This window comes from Syngnathus leptorhynchus, chromosome 1 (genome assembly GCF_054491065.1).
Source record: "Syngnathus leptorhynchus isolate UIUO chromosome 1, UIUO_Slep, whole genome shotgun sequence".
NCBI lineage: Eukaryota > Metazoa > Chordata > Actinopteri > Syngnathiformes > Syngnathidae > Syngnathus > Syngnathus leptorhynchus.
In genome coordinates this window covers 19,608,484-19,626,353 of record NC_141195.1, presented here as the reverse complement: position 1 = coordinate 19,626,353, position 17,870 = coordinate 19,608,484, and the positions used below count along the sequence as shown (strand labels likewise).

Genomic DNA, 17,870 nt, shown 5'->3' with positions numbered 1-17,870 from the left:
AAGAGGACAACCTGTGGACCTTGGAAAGGCTTCACGTGCAGTTATTGAGGAGGGTTGGGCTTAGTTGGTACTCGGGAGGGTCATGGTGTTTTCTTTGAGGGTAAGTGTCCGGTCGGTTTGTGTCCGCTGTTGTCGAGGTCAATGACCGCTCGTGTAACCATTCCACCTGGGGAGGCCGTCGCGCTTATCGTTATAGAATTCACTTGTTTGTCTGTGTAGGCACATAATATTTTTCGTACAATATAACATTTTTGCAAATATATTAGTTCATTCTTGTAGCACAGCAAAAATGTTGAAAATGTGCCAACACACAGTCAAATCCTTTGTTTACTGAGGGCAAATAAATCAATACGAAAACTTGTAAGCTTTATGGAGGTAAGCTTTATCGAGGATTATGACTTTCCTTCCGAGAGGATAATGCCAGTACTCTTTGTAAGCGCCCGTAAGCGCGAGTGTGGGGAGGGCTCCATAACATTTGGACAAAATATCATAACTAGGAAGTCCAAATTCTTCCTGCAGATACATTGCCAGACTTTTACTGAATGCTTGTTTGCTGACCTTCACTGTTGTGTTCAGTGAGTGAGAAGAAATGAGTAAGGCCAGTCCACTATGCTGTTGAATAGTAATACAGCGGTACCTTAAATTAGTAGTTGAATTCTTGACCATGCTACTAACTTAAAACATTCATGCTGTATTTCAAATTATTATTCCCCTCTGAAATTAATGGAAAGACTATTAGTCTGTTTTAGTCTCCATAAAACACACACACCAAAAATTGCAATGTTTTTAGTATAAAAAAAAAAAAGTATTGTACAGTATGGTAATTTGTAAAAACATGATGTGATAACACACTTAAGTGTAAAGAATTAAACAATTTGTGCATCGTGAATTCATGTAAATGAACATTGTGTGTCTAATGTGTGTTACTTAGCCACCAAGAAGCAATGTAATGTAATACATACGCAAATCCATATACAGTATCTAATGATGAAATGCAAAAGACAGTAAAATGCTGCAATAATATTTCTTGTTTTTAGCAGAGGATAACAAACATGTTTGCGTTCCAATATAAATTGTATTTAAAATTATAGCTATTACGATATCAATGCTAGTATAATTAGGCTGTCCACGGTATTTCCCATTATGTGTTAGCAATACGCTAGCAAACTATTCATAACGCAAACTTAAATTTAGTTTAGTTTGACACTAAAGTGTCGACAAACAGGCACTTCTCCTTTTTTTGAAGAAGAAGAAGAAGAATTGACAAAATTGTTAACATCTTAGCCAAGGGTGTCAAAGTCATTTTTGTTGTGGGCCACATCATAGTTATGATTTCCTTGGAAAGCCTGTTATGACTGTGAGCCCAAATAGATGAACGTACCTTCATATAATATCTCAACAATTTCCAGTTTGGGTATTTTAGCAAGAAACATGAAGGTGATGCTCAAAGTTTGCTTTTGTGGATGACATGAAATGATGTGGCAAGTCAGATGTGACCCCCCCGGGCCTTGAATTTGACATTGTTGATCTAATAGTTTGCATCTCAAAGTTTTCCTCTCAAATCAAAGCAAATAATTGGCGGAGCGACAACGTAAATTACGTTAATTAGTTGATGATTGAACATACAAACAGAGATATAAAACTGAATTTGAAAGAAAGTAAAACATCCTCTATTTGTTGATGATGTTCAGCCCAGTTTACATATTCACAGCAAATCTGCTGATGTTAATTCAACATCAAATATGTTAATGTTAACACCCGCAAGATGTCTGTATGTGTACAAACTAACCGGTGTTAAAAAAAACATTTACCCAAGTGTTAAATCTTCATTACCCAATAGTGTGTTATTGCAAATTAAAAAAAAGTTGTTGACACTGCAGTAATATTGACACTAAGGAGTGTTTACATTAACACCAAGGGTATACAATGTCTGGGGGGGAATAACAATGCCTCAGTGCCTTAAATAAAACACAATTTCATTGCAAAATCATTTCCTTTTATCCAATCAATTTCCTGTGACCCTTGTGAGCATAAGCGGTACGGAATATGAATGAATGAATAAATCAATTCCTGAGCAGATTTTTTTTTTTAATGTATAGAATATGCAAATAAAGATGTGCAGGGGAAAAAGGTGAGGTTAAAAAAAATTAGTGTAAAAAAATACATAAATACGAAAATACACATGAAACTATCTCTGATTGAAATTGACAATTGAGTGGATATTTTCCATGACCTTTAACAGAGACACATAATTTTGTGATGTTTATTCTTAGCCTTTATTATTTTTCTGTAACAAACCTCTGATTTTGAACAGCTTCTGCTAAGTACTGTGGAATAGTTGTTTCTTCTAATCTTTGTACATTATTTCTGCAGTTTTGAATTTGAGGTAGAATTTGGGGATGCCTAATTTGATAAATAATGGATTGGTTTGTTCAATATCATTTGATGTAATTCTCGACATGATAACCAACAGTTTTGCATCAATTACAACACCAAGAATTTTAGATATATTTAGAATGATTTTGACATCGTGGTTAATTTGTCTGTCGACAAAAGCGAGTTGATGTTTTAATTCAAAATAATTTTTTTAGTGTCAAACCATTTTTGTTCCCAGTGTAACATAAGTTGTAATATCAGTGTTAGTCAGTCAGTCAGTCAGTCAGTCAGTCAGTCAGTCAGTCAGTCAGTCAGTCAGTCAGTCAGTCAGTTAGTTAGTTAGTTAGTTAGTTAGTTAGTTAGTTAGTTAGTTAGTTAGTTGTGAAAGAGTTATTGTCACAGTATATGATAGGCTTCATGATCTTCTTCTGGCTTTCCTGTAATTGAATGTCACCAGTGGTTTGCTGATCTCCTTGGTCTTCACTTTGATAGTTTCACTAAAACAGTTGCCAGATGTCAAATCAATGCTAATATGAACTCCAGACTGCTTCACCCTTCTGCTTGACGTGGATCTATGCATCTAGCCAATTAGCCTCTTGTGCAGCAACTGTCCACAGACTTTGGAGCCCCTTAAATATTTAAGTTACTTCCTAGAATATGGCTGAATGGATCCCAATGATCCGCTAGAAATAATATTTGAAATTCACAGAAAGGAAGTGGTCAGCTCCCCCGCAGCACCCGTGAACTTCATCACTGCAAAAAACATAACTTTTGTTTTTTTGTCACTACCAGGCAACACATTCATCCAGATAACCTAATTAGCAACATATTTAATCTATTCCAGTCCATATTTCTAGCAATGCCCTTTTCACTGAAGAGCTTTTTCCTCTTCAAACAATGACTGCTGGAGACAATGTTCCGGAGGTCACTCACTTCATGTAGTCCGGCTGCCTTCACGAAAGTACACAAACGTCCACCGCGAGCTCCAAAAAGTCCTAAAACCAGAATCTGGAATTTACTTGGATGTTTTTACTTTAAATATGAAATGTAACAATAGTGGTGAAAATAAATAATAAAATTCATTAAAAAAAATGTGTAAATATAAAGACACATGGGGGGGTAATCCCAAACAGAACAATGAGCACATTAAATAATACTGAATATTCCCGTTTCTGTAAATCCTATTGAAAATTAAAATCGAGGTTACTTGAAGGCACCAGAGGTCGAACTATATCCAGTGAAAGACAAATATTTAAAGTACAATGCCGCTACCCCGTGGGCAAAAATGGGATCGCCCACCAAGTGCTAGAAACTTTCCTTCGTTTTTGAGACCAAATAAAGCAGGGGTTTTCAACTGGTTTTGTCCAAGGGACCACCATTATTACCAAGCAGCAACTCAGGGACCACTGCTTTTTATATTTTATTTTACATTATATTTTAATATTATTTTATTTTGCACCAAAGGAGGACAGATCCTTGCAGGCTATTTATTTGCATCTGTCCGATTTCGTGGACCACCTGTAATGCCGCCACGTACCAGTAGAGGGCCACAGACCACTGGTTGAAAATCCCTGAAATAAAGAATAAATAAGAAATGTTAAAAGATGAATGTAAAATTGATTGCCCACTCATCCTTGCAAAAGCACCCAGAATGTGTCAGAGAGCAATATTGCGATCGCTTGTGTTGAGATATGCTCTCAATTATATGGTTTCTATCATGTTTTGTTGAAATGTTGATTTATTGTTTTTATTATTTTCTTGTTATAATGACAGAAAGTGTTGAGTGTCTAAGTTAAGACACCTGTGTTGATAAGTGGGCGTGTTTAATAAAAAGCCTTCGTGCATGCTGCGCACTGCGCAGTAGGTCCCTGACAACTGTTGCCGCAGTAGTTGCAGTGAATGGTGTGCAAACAGAGGTAATCGTCCTCCTCTGCTTTCTTTGTCTTATTCCACTGAGTTCGGTGCAATTGGGTTTCTCACAAGTACCTGCTGCTGTATGGCTACTCTGCCAACAGTTTTTGGAAAACTTCAATCTTTAGTTGGTGATTTAGTGTGCGTGCGCGCCCGTGCGTGTGCGCCCACCCGTCTGCGCGTGTGCGCCCGTGCACCCGTGCGTGTGCGCTCCTTGCGTATGCGCCGTGCGTGTGGACGTGTGTGAGCCCGTGTGTTTGCCCGTGCGCGCAAGTGGGCCTGCGCGCGTGTGTGCGTGCTTACGCGCGTGTGCGCGTGCACCTTAAGTCTACCTCCTTAACTAAAGTATTTGTTCCAGCCAGGTGAGAAAATGAAAAAGAGGCAACATGTCACTACGGAAGTGTTCTAGACCAAAAGGTTTAGATTGAAAACATTTGTGTTTGACATTAAAACAAATTAAAAAAAATATGAGAATAGAGATTAAAATGTCAGGTTTTAATTTCCAGGTATTGTTTTGGGATCTGATAGATGACTTAGAAGATGAAGGAAACACCTAATTTAATTTAGCCGTTTTTCAAGTGAGCCACAATCATGTGACTGACAGTTCTTTTTTTCTTCCATGTGTTTGGATCAATAAAAAAATCAAAATATCCCAGGAGTTCAGTCTTTCAATCAGGCCCACCGACATTGTCAATAGTCCTGTATTTTATTTTTTTTCCATGACTGTAACTGTATGTTCTTTTACACATGGTGATATTCTTTGGGTATTCATTCCTCATGTTAAATTATTTTATGATTATTACTTTATTAAATTATTGAGTTGATTATAAATAATTTAAGTTTTGAGTAATTGATTATAAATAACACCAAAGATGAAAATAAATTACATGATCATTATTATGGCTGGTGTTGATTATAAATAATTTAAGCGTAAATAACACCAAAGATGAAAATGTTATCATTAATATTATGACTGACATTATTCAACTTATTTTACATGTATTTATTTGAGGTTTTTTTTTTAAGTACCAATGTTTTTTCACTAAGTTGCTAAGTATTAGACATGGAGCAAGGGCATCAAGGAAAATGACAATCATTGACAACAGAAATATTTTGAGAGCTATCTTAGGAAGCAGTTGACTAGTGACATCAGCAACTATTTCCAGGGGTTCAGAAGTTCGGGTCATGAAGATGAACAAGATGTACAGGTGCTACAATAGATGAAAACACTATCAAGTAAAATGGGTGGGCCAGGTTAGAATTTGATGATAATTTACAAAGAAAAACCTGACACGTTCTGAGATAATGTGTTATGGACTGATGAAACAAAGATTAACCATTAATTGATGGAAATGATAAAGCTTTGTGCAAGAAACAGTTCTATTGCAGGATGGATTTTTTTTGTGGGTGTAAGATATGACAGCAGCAAAAATCAACAGAATCATTTTATCAGACGATTTAAAGAAAGCTACGATGACGCTGAATTGGAGATTGTCAAGATAATAACCCCAAAATTGTCAAAACAGCAAGTGAGTTCAACAAGGGCAAGATGACAAACAGGTCAAGTCAATCGCTAAACTTCCCAGTGTAGACCGCAGATTAATTCTACCTGGTGATGGGAAGGGAATATCATCCTAAAGAAAATACAAATTCAAAGAGGCTGCGGTGAAAGCCTTGCAAAGTATCACCAAAATGGAGGAGGGGGATAATGTCAGACTTCAGGCTCCCTGCAGTTATTGCAAGCAGGTATTAATATATATATATATATATATATATATATATATATATATATATATATATATATATATACACACAAAAAAAGTTACTCATTTCAAATCAATCTATGCCAGTATTTTTTGCTCACCTTTAAAATTTAGTTAATCCTGCCTATAAATAGCTACAAATTAGAGCAGATTTTTTTTTCTCTCTCTTGCCTTCTATTCCTGTTTACAGTCCATATGAAAAAATAAATGAATTGGCTTTGCTGTATCAATACTTTTGGAGAAGAGTGTCCACTGTTCACTGTAACGTGTGCTCGACTCAGGATGTAACAGCTGAACAGAGGAAATCCAAAAGTAAACACCTCCAAGCCAATTATTGAGGAAACTGTGTGCAACAATAGTCGAGCGCTTGTGGTCACACTTATAACTTTTAACTCAAATAATTTGTGTTACATTGTCACATCTTTAGTCCACAACATGTAGCTATATCTATATATGTAAATGTATTTATGTTCCTTATAACCTATTGCAATGTGGCTATTTCGACAGGCTGGGGCGCCATTCTGCATGTCTGGAGAGAGAGAAAAAAAAAGGGGGGGTGTTTCAACTGTCATAAAAGATTATACATTAATAGGCTAGAGGACAACTCCGCACTGATCGCACTGTTCTTTGCCTCCTCGTGTCGACGGGTAAGCTATCGAACTTGTCTTTCTGCTTCTTGCCTACTTGCAAAGTAAGGAATCTTTCTAGGTAATAAAATGACATTGTAAGTTTCATGTGTCATATAGTCGATCGATGGAAAGTGGTTTGTTGCGCAATAGAAAATGTGATATTAATGTGTTTATCTTGTGTAACCTCAAACCTAAATCCATCTAACGTGCAAGCTGAATAACTGGAGATTTTTTTATTTTTTATTTTTTTTAGTCAGATGCTGTTTACGACTGTGCACGCATTTGCGGGGGTTGAAGGTTACATTCTGCCACATGTTGGTCCTAATACATTTATTGCACAATGGAATGTTACCCAATAACACTTTCCACTTACTAAATGTTATGGATCATATTTAGGTTTAGGGTCGAACCCAAAAATGATGGAAACTTATGAATGCACATGTCCAATTGTTCAAAGATTACTGCTTTTAGCATAACTTGTTGTTGTCTAGTAAGAAGCTGCACGTCTGCCTCCTGCAGATATGTATTTGTACATCCTCGTGGGACTGGTAGTATTTTACTACGTACGCCGCTGGTTCAGGGAGCGGCCCAGGATCCCTGACAAGAAGGACAAGTATGTGTACATCACCGGCTGCGACACAGGCTTTGGAAACCTCCTGGCCCGGCACTTGGACAAGCTGGGCTTCCGAGTCATTGCCGCCTGCTACACGGAAAAGGGCGAAGAACAGCTGAGGAAGTGGTGCTCCGAAAACTTGACCACAATGCACCTAGACGTTCGATCAAATGAAAGTGTCACCAAAGTTGCAGCTATGATCAAGGAAAAAGTGGGACAGCGTGGTGAGTGTCTGCGCAGCACTGGTGGGAACTAAGCCAAGTACAAATGCTTTTAATTAGTCACTTAGTGCATTTCTACTTGGGTACTTAGTTTAGAGTATGTACTTTTATCCTAACTGCACTTTTGCCTCCATAATTACGTGTCATTTTTGTCCCATGACAAAGGGGTGCTCAAACTGGGTCCCCAAAATAATCATATAAAAATAAATTATTGTCGGATTGTCGTATCGCACGCACGCACACAGACACACACCACATGATGTTAATCCAATTATGCTTCCGTACCTCACCTTTGGGCCATAATAAAACATGTGATAATGACCTCCCTAAATGATTTAGTTTCCTTTTAGTAGGACATTTTATTACAGATATAGTCTTGATTTTTTTTTATTTTTTTTTCTGGGCGCAAAAGGCATATATCTAGTAGTAAAAGGCTACCAGACATATGTTTTTGCAGAATAAATCTGATGTCCCACTTCTCAATCTTATCATTTTTAGTTAATTTTATTTGTATAGCCCTGAATCACAAGCCGTCTCAAAGGGCTTCACATAGACAAACAATTGACAATTATTCTCAAAGCATCCCCTGATCTTGGGCTCCCAAAAGGGCAAGAAAAAACTATTAAAAAAAAAAAAAAAAAACTACCAGGGGAAAAATGAGAAACCTTGAGAAGGGACCACAGATGGAAAGATGTTTTAATAGTAATTGTCCTCAATATCTCATGCAGCTAGCATCAAAGTTAACCATTATTCACTTTCTAAAGACTGCTAAAATATCAACACATATCATCTACAGTAACTTCTTCATGTGGTTCCCTCAGGTTTGTGGGCCGTAGTGAACAATGCAGGTGTGTCCGTCCCCACGGCCCCATGCGACTGGCTGACCATCGATGACTACAAATCCATGCTGGATGTCAACCTAAACGGGGTGATTGCTGTGACTCTAAGCGTCCTGCCACTCATCAAGCAGGCCAAAGGCAGGGTGGTCAATGTGGCCAGTGTGTTTGGGAGGATTAGTCCCACTGGAGGCCCGTACACAGTTTCCAAGTACGGCGTGGAAGCTTTCAACGACAGCCTCAGGTGATACCGCCTTCATGGTTGCGCCACATTTTTGAGAGTTTGCAAACAAACATGATAATAATGGCTTTTGCCATTTAGGCTTAATATGGCACCCTTTGGTGTCAAAGTCCTGTGCATTGAACCGGGCTTCTTTAAAACAAATGTGACTGATGCTGCAATCCTGAGTAAGAATATCAAGTGGTTATGGGAGAGGTTGCCTCAGGAGGTCAGGGACGACTATGGGGATGAGTACCTTAAGAAATGTAAGTATGGCGTTTTTTTTTTTTTCCCAATTGTTACAATTCTGTTATTTCACCTCTCTTCTTCCACCCCTCACAGCGTTAGCGGTTTTAACAGATAAAGTGGCTAAGATAGCAGACTCTGACCTGATGAAGGTGGTCAACTGTATGGAGCACGCAGTGTCGGCCATCCAACCTCGTACTCGCTACTCACCGGGATGGGACGCAAAGTTGTTCTGGCTGCCGCTGTCTTACATGCCAACCTGCGTCTCCGCCTATATTCTGAGCAAAGAAGCCATTCCAATTGCTAAGTCGATGAAATAAGTGCACTTGATTGTAGTGAGCGTTTTTACACACCTATTCTTTCACTACTTGATTTAGCAGTTGGTATCAAAAACAATTGCAAGAATTATTTTTCTCCTCAGATTACAAAACTTTTTTCTTTTTTTCTGTCTCTCCATTGCTTGTGCAGTGCCATATTGAAGAATTTATCTGATGGGAGTATTAGGTTCAGGCCAATGTGCATGTCCTCAGTGATAAACCTGTGTGAAAGGTTGTGTGTATGTGTGTGGGGGGGTGTACTGAGTAGGAACCAATAAAAAGCATTCAATGCAGCATGACCATAAGTTACAGTTTTAACCTGCTAACTACTCTTACCAATTAAAAAAAATTAAAAAATCTATCTAGTTTAGCACTATTCTTAGATTATTATTCTTATTCCATGCAGCATGACCATAAATTACAGTTTTAACCTGCTAACTACTCTTACCACATTTAAAAAAATAAAAAAATCTATCTAGTTTAGCACTATTTCTAGACAAATACACAAAAGACACGCTATACGTTTGTCATTTTATTTCTGCCACAATCATTCCGAACGACTGCTTGACAATGCTCAAGAGCGCTATCTGGTGGTCACCATAGGTACAAGATTTGATATCAGGAAATACAGTTGACAAATTGTGTAAAGAGGTTTTAATTCCATCTTTTTTTTGAAAATGGAGACATTAAATACATTTCTTAAAGATGACAAGACAGATACATTTGGATTTGGACATGTTTTACAAACCAAGTGCTCCTAACAGCTGAACCCCTGCCTATTTGTTTATCTTGCTTCCACAATAGTTCAGGTGTTTAGGAATGCTCCTCAGCCAGTTTCTCAGCCTTCTGGATCACTTCCTCAATGGGGCCAACCATGTAGAAGGCCTGCTCGGGCAGGGCATCGTACTCTCCTAAGAGGACAGTCAATTTAAAAATTACTTAAATTTGGACTTCTACACATTAAAAGGAACTAGGAATGCATATTCCTTCATCCTCACCTCCAAGAATGCTCTTAAAGCCTTTAATGGTCTCCTTTAGTGGCACCAGCTTGCCCATGTGGCCTGTGAAGACTTCAGCCACCTGGAAGGGCTGGGACAGGAATCGCTGGATCTTTCGCGCACGGGCCACAGTTAGCTTGTCCTCTTCAGACAACTCATCCATACCCAAGATGGCGATGATATCCTGAAGGGATTTGTAGTCCTGTAGTACAAAATGAATTCCAATAATTGAGATTCAGCGGTTAATTAAACAACAAACTTAGATACTTCCAAATTAAAATATCAGACCTGAAGGATTTTTTGCACACCACGGGCAACATCATAGTGCTCAGCGCCGACAATGTTGGGGTCCATGATACGGGAGGTAGAGTCCAGGGGGTCTACAGCGGGGTAGATGCCCAGCTCAGCGATGGCACGAGACAACACAGTGGTAGCATCCAAGTGAGCAAAGGTGGTGGCGGGGGCAGGGTCAGTCAAGTCATCAGCAGGCACATAGATGGCCTGAAGAAAGAGGAAGGATTTTTTTATTAGCATGGATGAAATCTTTAAAAAATAATAATAATTGCTTGTTGACTTACCTGCACTGATGTGATAGAACCTTTCTTTGTGGTGGTGATCCTCTCCTGCATAGTACCCATGTCTGTGGCCAGAGTTGGCTGGTAACCCACAGCAGAAGGGATACGACCAAGCAGGGCAGACACCTGTCAAATCCAAATAAAGGTTAAACCAAATCCAACTTGAGGACATGTCACACTTGTTCAGGAAAAGCTGACCTCAGAGCCAGCCTGTGTGAAGCGGAAAATGTTGTCAATGAAGAGCAGCACATCCTGACCCTCCTGATCACGGAAATACTCGGCCACAGTCAGCCCGGTCAGAGCCACTCTGGCACGGGCGCCGGGGGGCTCGTTCATCTGTCCGTACACCAGCGCCACCTAACAGGGGAAGATGTGAATGGAAGGTTGTCAAAAAGAAGAAAAAGGGCAAAGATGTAAAGGGTCACATCTGCTCACCTTGGAGGTGGTGTCCTTCAGGTTGATGACACCGGACTCAATCATTTCATGGTACAAGTCGTTCCCCTCACGGGTACGCTCGCCCACACCGGCAAACACAGAGTAACCACCATGGGCCTTGGCCACATTGTTGATCAGCTCCATGATCAGCACAGTCTTGCCTACACCAGCTCCGCCAAACAGCCCTGAAACAAACAAAACAAAGAAGCTCAAGTTTGACAATCTGATTTCATTAAGCTAATTAAAAATGTTTTTATCTTGTACATACCAATCTTTCCTCCCTTGGCATAGGGGGCTAGAAGGTCAACCACTTTAATGCCAGTAACAAGAATCTCCTGTTCCACACTCATGTCAGTGAATTCAGGTGCTTCAGCATGGATGGGGGCGGTCCTGCGAGTAGAATCAAAATAGACAGATTGCAAATGCACTAACGATCGCAAACATTGAACACATGCATGTTAGTTAAAGGTCATCAAGGATGAACTTACTGCTTGGTGGAGATGGGGCCCCTTTCATCAATTGGCTCACCAATAACATTCATAATCCTACCCAGAGTCTCGGGGCCCACTGGGATCCTAATTGGGGCTCCGGTGTCCAGAACTCTCTGTCCACGGACCAGACCTTCAGTACCATCCATAGCAATGGTTCGCACTGTGTTCTCACCTACACAAAACAAGGTACAAGTTAAATCCCAACACATGGAGGAAGCGAGGCTCAGTACAGCCACTCACCGAGATGCTGTGCCACCTCGAGAACGAGCCTGGCCTCTCTGCCAGCGACCTCCAGGGCGTTGAGAATGGGTGGAAGGCCCTCGTCGAACTGGACATCCACCACGGCACCAATGACAGCCACAATTCGTCCAGTGGCAACACTGGCGGCGGCGGCAGCAGCAGGCGCAACATAGTCTCTGCCTGTAAACAACACACCAAAGACAAATAATTTACAGTTATAATCACATAGGCCACCTTGTAAATTGTTGAAATAAAAAAAAATCATGCAGAAATATTGAAACCTCGACGCTCAATGTCAAAATTAAGTAGCTGAGCTCGTATACAAACTTATAAATTACCCCATTAACATTCAAATCATAAAATACATTACACAATAAAGTACCTTACTGAAAATGTCAGATGAATGAAATCCAGCAGATGCTAACGTCGCTAGCATTTCAGCAACATAGTGGTGAGTCAGCTGAGAGATGACTTTTTATCGAATCATATCACCAGACATGTTTTGATCGTTCTACCCAAAATGTTGGATGATTTAGGAGAGAAATATTTGGGATGAAACTCCGGCCGAGATATAATGCTAGTTTAGCAGCCACCTCATGACATTAGGGAAAGGTCATTGGTGCTATCAAAGCTAAACCACAGTCGAAACGATACCTGACATGTGCAACCTGACAATAACAATAATAATAATGCATATTTATAACCATACCTCTTCTCCAATTTTGCAACTGAATGACTAGGCCTGCCGAGGCACTCGAAAGGGCAGCCATCATGTAGCTAGCATAAGCTAAGGTTAGCATAGTCCTTTCGTAGTCCATTTGAAAGCCGCCTTAGTGCGTCTTCGGCTCGTGCAATTTCATTCAAAATCACCAAACCTGAAGAGACTTACGTGAAAGGACGGCCGGTGATCCAACAAGGGCCTTCAGGGGACGAACCCCAGGCTTGAGAGCCTGCAGGGCCCCGGTGCAGCAGCGTCCCACAGCTCCCAACATGGTCAAAATGGCTGAAGGTGGAAAGAGTCGAGCGGAACTCACGGCTTTATGAGTATGCACTAAAGCAGACTGCGCCTGCGTGACACGTTAAGCGTGGCGTACGCAAAATCGACCTTTGAGGAAATGCGCATGCGCATTGCTAAAAGGTATATTTTTAAAAAAATATCTTTATTTAATAAACGTTATCTACAATAATAAAATTACAGATAGAAAAGGGACAAGACAACATGGGAAATAAAAAACACACAAACAAGATGAACACAAAAAGAATATCTTTTAAAATTAAAACTCACGCATACATTTAAAAAAAATGCCATGTATAAACAAAAAAAAAAGAATCTTTAAACAAAACAGTATTACTTTTTGTCCATTTTTTTCTAAAAGAAGTGTTTTGTGTTTTGCATTTTCCATTCCTAGTCTAGCACCCAAAGGATTCTCTGAAAAAGAAAATATCTGTTTCATTCCCCCATTCCAAAACCCAATCATAAGGATGCCAAAAACTGCTATGTTACTATAAAAAAAGGTGACATCAGTACCTTTTTATAACCTATATATACTTACTAATATGTACTATATTTACACCGGGGGCGTGCAGGACATGAACCAGGGGTCGGAAACCCGCGGCTCCAGAGCCGCATGCAGCTCTTTAGCAACCCCTAGCGGCTCCCTGGAGTTTTTGCAAAAATGCATGAAAATAGAAAAATATGTTTTGTTGTTGTTGTTGATGATGATGATGATGATGATGATGATGATGATGATGATGATGATGATGATGATGATGATGATGATGATGATGTATGTAGTTGTAAATATATTAAAAATACCGAATTTCAGAATGGCGTCAAATAGATAAATTGCGTCATAGCCTGCGACACAGCACAGGTGAGTTGTAAACAAACAGGTGTGTGAGTGATGGGCCATGGATTCAAAAGGCAAAATGAGAAAGATTGCTGATGAGAACAGAGAGTTTAAGAAAGAATGGCTTGAACTATTTGCTTTCATTGCCAATGCTGAAGCATTGCCTGTATGTTTGATTTGCAATGAGACGTTGTCAAATAACAAGAAGAGGAATTCGGAGCGACATTTTCAGCTAAAGCATGCTAAATTTGTTGCCGATCACTCAGTTGGAACTGAGAGGAAAGGTGCAATTGCAATGCCGGACCGAGAAAAGTTTTTAAGAAGTGGATTGCATCTCCAAACTCTACTACTGATGCATTTTTTTTTGCAGCCCGGGAGATAATAAAGCGCGGAAAACCATTCACCGGGTACATTGATTCATTCATTAAAATATCAGAGTGCCTATTTTCGGACTTCAAAAACAAAACCGAGATCATTCAGAAAATTAAAGACATGCCTCTCTCTCCATAAAAACTGTGAAGGGTAATTAAAATGGCAAACAATATCACCGATCAATACCAATACAACTTATGTATTGACAGTCTATATTGCCCTATAAAAGGCTTTTAGATTTTTGTGGCTCCAGACAGGTATGTTTTTTTTTGTGGGGGGGGGGCAATATGGCTCGTGTCCACTAGAGTGCGACAATGTTCTACGAAGATGCAGAACAGTTATGGCCGTACTGTCTGCATGCATTGTTGAAGTTTTCCTACCATATTTATTTCATTTCATTTGAGAAGACCTAAATCATCAAGTATTTTGTCACGTGTTAAAAACCAACCACTACAAATATTGTATGCAGTTAAAAACGATTAATTTATTTTGGAACTATCAGGATTATGGGTGGTTCCCAGGATGTATGGTCCAACACTGACTCACTTCAAGAACAATTATTTTCTTCCATCAGCTTCAATCACAACCTTTGATTGTCACTGTGAATGGTTGTTTGTCTATTATGCGCCACAATTGTCTGGTGACCAGTTCAGGGTGAACGCCCGCAAGGATAAACGGTTAAGAAAATAAATTAATTAATGAATATCTCAGGCTAGTTACACGCACTATTTACTTTAGTGTCTTTTGGCAGCATTTGAACGGCATACAGTATTTTGTGGTTATTTATTTGCAATTATTGTGCCTCTTAAATGCTGCATAAATAACGGCCATTGTTCACCATTCAGAATCAATTTCCAACATACAATTTAACCATTGAAACTGAATATAATTGTATGAAGGTGGTGGAGCTGTTCAAAACTAAAAATAAATTGAAATTAGTTTTTTAGTTGGGTAACCATGCGGTGCTTGTTGCTCAGGAACGAGTGAGACAATGGAGCATACGACGACTTATAAGTCAACTCACACTGAGTCATTTAGGACATGCTCCAGGCAGTTCTTCTCTCACAATGAACTGCTTAAATGGTGTTGAATTTATTTGTATAGATCAATACGGAAATGAGAAACTGGAAAAAAAAAAAAATAATACTAAAAAAAAGAAGGTGGTGGTAGTTATTTCTTTAAAAAAAAACAGTTACTGGAGTCCCTCTGTAAGAAGATCAAAAACAGTTTGAGGTTACAGACTGAAAAAAATGTTACACCAATGTAATTTTATCTTCAACATTATTCAGCATTACGTTTGGGTTATTTTGTGGAATATTTGCATGGTGTTTGGTGGTTTTCAATTGTGATGTAATAATAATCATTTAAGTCATTTGTTGGCTCTATAACAAGATCACTCAGCAATTACACAAATTCTGAAGGGGAATGGCAACATCAAGGTCTAACCACATTGTTCTATTTAAATGTAAACACTTGATCTAACCAGTGGAGTTCATTGGAGCCCAATTTGACTTCAAATGGTGCACAATTTGCGGTGGTTTTCATGGAAATGTAACATGCAGACAGCATGCAGATGTTTTGGCTTTTATCCTAAAAGACTTGCAGAAGGCTCAGCAGACATAACAGTTTCCATCTATTTGTATTAAAACAGCTCTACCAGTATGTATATTTGCCTGACAAAACACAAGCCATACTTGATCTCGGCACTTCAGGTAAAGTCTGAATTGTGCAGACTGAAAAGTTGTGCTCAAAAGGTTACTGAGAGGACATGTGGAACATCTAATATCTTCAACAGTGGATTCTGAGCACATCTGGGCCTTTAACTAAGGGAGTGTTTGGCAAAGCTGCTGCTTTCTTTAATTTTGTGTTACCATAGTTACATCAACGGTGAAGGGGAATCAGTTCACTACAGGCCAGCGGATGCAAGTCTCAACATGCTCCGTTCACCTGATTGGATGCATGTCAATCCCAGTATCATTACGAAATCAAACAGGTCACACTGACAGTATGATACAATATGTGTTAATTTGTGCTGGCAAAGTAGGGCAGATCAGAGACTCTTCATTACTCTTTTATTTAGTATTCCACTGCTTTGCGTACCAGGTGAAGATGCCCAACAACATAAAATGTGCCGGTTCTGCCATTTAAATACTGCAATATATTTTTGTTCAAGAACTACACATTATCCTCCAAAATACTTGTTCAGCCAAATAATTAGATAGTAAATATCCATGGGCCCACAGAACTATTCCTAACTACTCCCTTTGATGCAAGCAAAATTATGCACAAAAATCTTATTAGTTTCATGCTACACGTCATAGCACACATGCACATGCACACACACACACACACACACACACACACACACACACACACACACACACACACACACACACACGTATGTAATGTTGCCATTACAAAGGCATTTAACGTCGTAAATCTGACTTACTTATTATACATGTACCCATAACATAACACCCCTCATTTGACAGCATCATTGTGGTATAGTATTTAAAAAAAATATTAACATTTTTTTCCTTGTATTGCAATAGGAAACAAGGCAATTATCTTTTTAGATTCCCATTCCATCCATATCTGGATTATGTAATCATGTAATCATCCCTCACACAGAAGGCAAATTTAAGGGCACGCATACTTGAGTGACAGCTCACCGTTCTGTGCTCTGAGTAAGTTCCAATACTTGGCAATAAAAACATATGCACACACCCACTATCAGCACAGAGACAGAGCTATATGATGCTTGCTGCAGTTTCAGAGGCCATCATTTTGTTTGAATTAACTGAGTCATGAAAACATTTCTATTATGATAAGAATTATAAAGTTTTAATTAACTCCCAAATGTCAAGGTTGTTATCAGGTAGGATGAGGCAAAGATGTTTTGAAAAAAAAACAAATTAAAATATTTCTATATATAAGTAATACATTATGCAGATACAACATAGAGTATAATCAGTATTTGGTTCAGTTTTCTAAATAATAAAAAATAAAATAATAAACCCCAGGATGACTTAAGCCATTATTTTAGAAAGATTCTATATCAAAAAAGGCTTTCAGTCTTGAAGTGCCCTTGCTGCCTGGTAATAAGGGCCTGTGTCTTTTGGCTACTTTGGCTTTCTTCTGGATTCCAAAAACATTCATGTAAGCTCAATGGAAGACCCAAATTGTCCGTAAGAATGGTAGCTTGTCTTACGTAAACCGTATGTGCCTTGTGATCAACTGGCAAACAATTCAGGGTATGTCCCGCTTCTCATTCAAATGTCAGCTGCGATAGGCTGCAGCTCATCCATAACTCTAATAAGGACAATTAAGTGGCATAGAAAAAGGTAAGCACTATTCCACATTTTCTACTGTGTCATATATTTTTTGTGCTGTATATGGCCAGTGACAATTCATTATTAAGATCTCCTGCGGTTTCCACTTTTGAGTGACGATGTGAACGTACAAATAAAACAACGGCCAATAAATGTCATGTAACAGGACCTATCCACTCCCTGCCTTTTTTGAGAGTGTCTTGTGGTCCCCTCCCAGAAATGGGAGTGAGTAAGCTCAGAAAAAGGGCTGGTCCTTTATTCAGTTTTTAGAAATGCTCAAAGGTGAGAACCACAACACATGCTTGGTTTGGTCAGCTACTGAACACCAGCATTCAGCTCTGGAATACCGTCAGTCGGTGGAAATGGGATCTAACAAACTGTGAATGTAGAATATCTTCTCTAACCTATTGGCACATTTTTTTCCTCCCAAATGTCTTTTCTTTCA

The 17,870-nt window shown here is 39.1% G+C and overlaps 2 protein-coding genes across 5 annotated transcripts; one reads left to right on the top strand and one right to left on the bottom strand.

Moving 5' to 3' along the window:
* The first annotated feature begins 4,243 nt into the window (after positions 1-4,243).
* On the top strand, positions 4,244-9,425 carry LOC147062544 (retinol dehydrogenase 7-like). 4 transcript variants are annotated; one of them, XM_085913077.1, is made up of 5 exons: positions 4,244-4,292; positions 7,199-7,516; positions 8,335-8,593; positions 8,672-8,835; positions 8,912-9,425. In XM_085913077.1, exons 2-5 carry the CDS (start codon positions 7,201-7,203, stop codon positions 9,133-9,135), a joined length of 963 nt encoding a protein of 320 aa, XP_085769203.1. In that variant the 5' UTR covers positions 4,244-4,292; positions 7,199-7,200; the 3' UTR covers positions 9,136-9,425. The 4 variants fall into 4 exon arrangements, with proteins under 4 accessions (XP_085769203.1, XP_085769212.1, XP_085769227.1 ...); XM_085913086.1 differs by lacking the exon at positions 4,244-4,292 and adding an exon at positions 6,558-6,697; XM_085913101.1 differs by lacking the exon at positions 4,244-4,292 and adding an exon at positions 6,724-6,741.
* Positions 9,426-9,651: 226 nt separating this feature from the next.
* atp5f1b (ATP synthase F1 subunit beta) lies at positions 9,652-12,911 on the bottom strand. Its single transcript, XM_085913064.1, has 10 exons — positions 12,761-12,911; positions 11,872-12,051; positions 11,629-11,803; positions 11,409-11,530; positions 11,141-11,325; positions 10,904-11,062; positions 10,709-10,831; positions 10,419-10,631; positions 10,131-10,332; positions 9,652-10,043 (listed from the first exon to the last, which is right to left on the bottom strand). Exons 1-10 carry the CDS (start codon positions 12,861-12,863, stop codon positions 9,946-9,948), a joined length of 1,560 nt encoding a protein of 519 aa, XP_085769190.1. The 5' UTR covers positions 12,864-12,911; the 3' UTR covers positions 9,652-9,945.
* Between the last annotated feature and the right edge of the window lie 4,959 nt (positions 12,912-17,870).

Excerpts from the sequence above, each read along its gene's own strand:
- atp5f1b (XM_085913064.1), bottom strand. The coding sequence starts at position 12,863 with ATGTTGGGAGCTGTGGGACGCTGCTGCACCGGGGCCCTGCAGGCTCTC. Across the intron at positions 11,531-11,628 it reads GGCCCCATCTCCACCAAGCA|GACCGCCCCCATCCATGCTG; the intron begins GTAAGTTCATCC and ends TTCTACTCGCAG. Across the intron at positions 10,044-10,130 it reads CTTTAAGAGCATTCTTGGAG|GAGAGTACGATGCCCTGCCC; the intron begins GTGAGGATGAAG and ends CTGTCCTCTTAG.
- LOC147062544 (XM_085913077.1), top strand. The coding sequence starts at position 7,201 with ATGTATTTGTACATCCTCGTGGGACTGGTAGTATTTTACTACGTACGC. Across the intron at positions 7,517-8,334 it reads GGAAAAAGTGGGACAGCGTG|GTTTGTGGGCCGTAGTGAAC; the intron begins GTGAGTGTCTGC and ends TGGTTCCCTCAG. Across the intron at positions 8,594-8,671 it reads GCTTTCAACGACAGCCTCAG|GCTTAATATGGCACCCTTTG; the intron begins GTGATACCGCCT and ends TTTGCCATTTAG.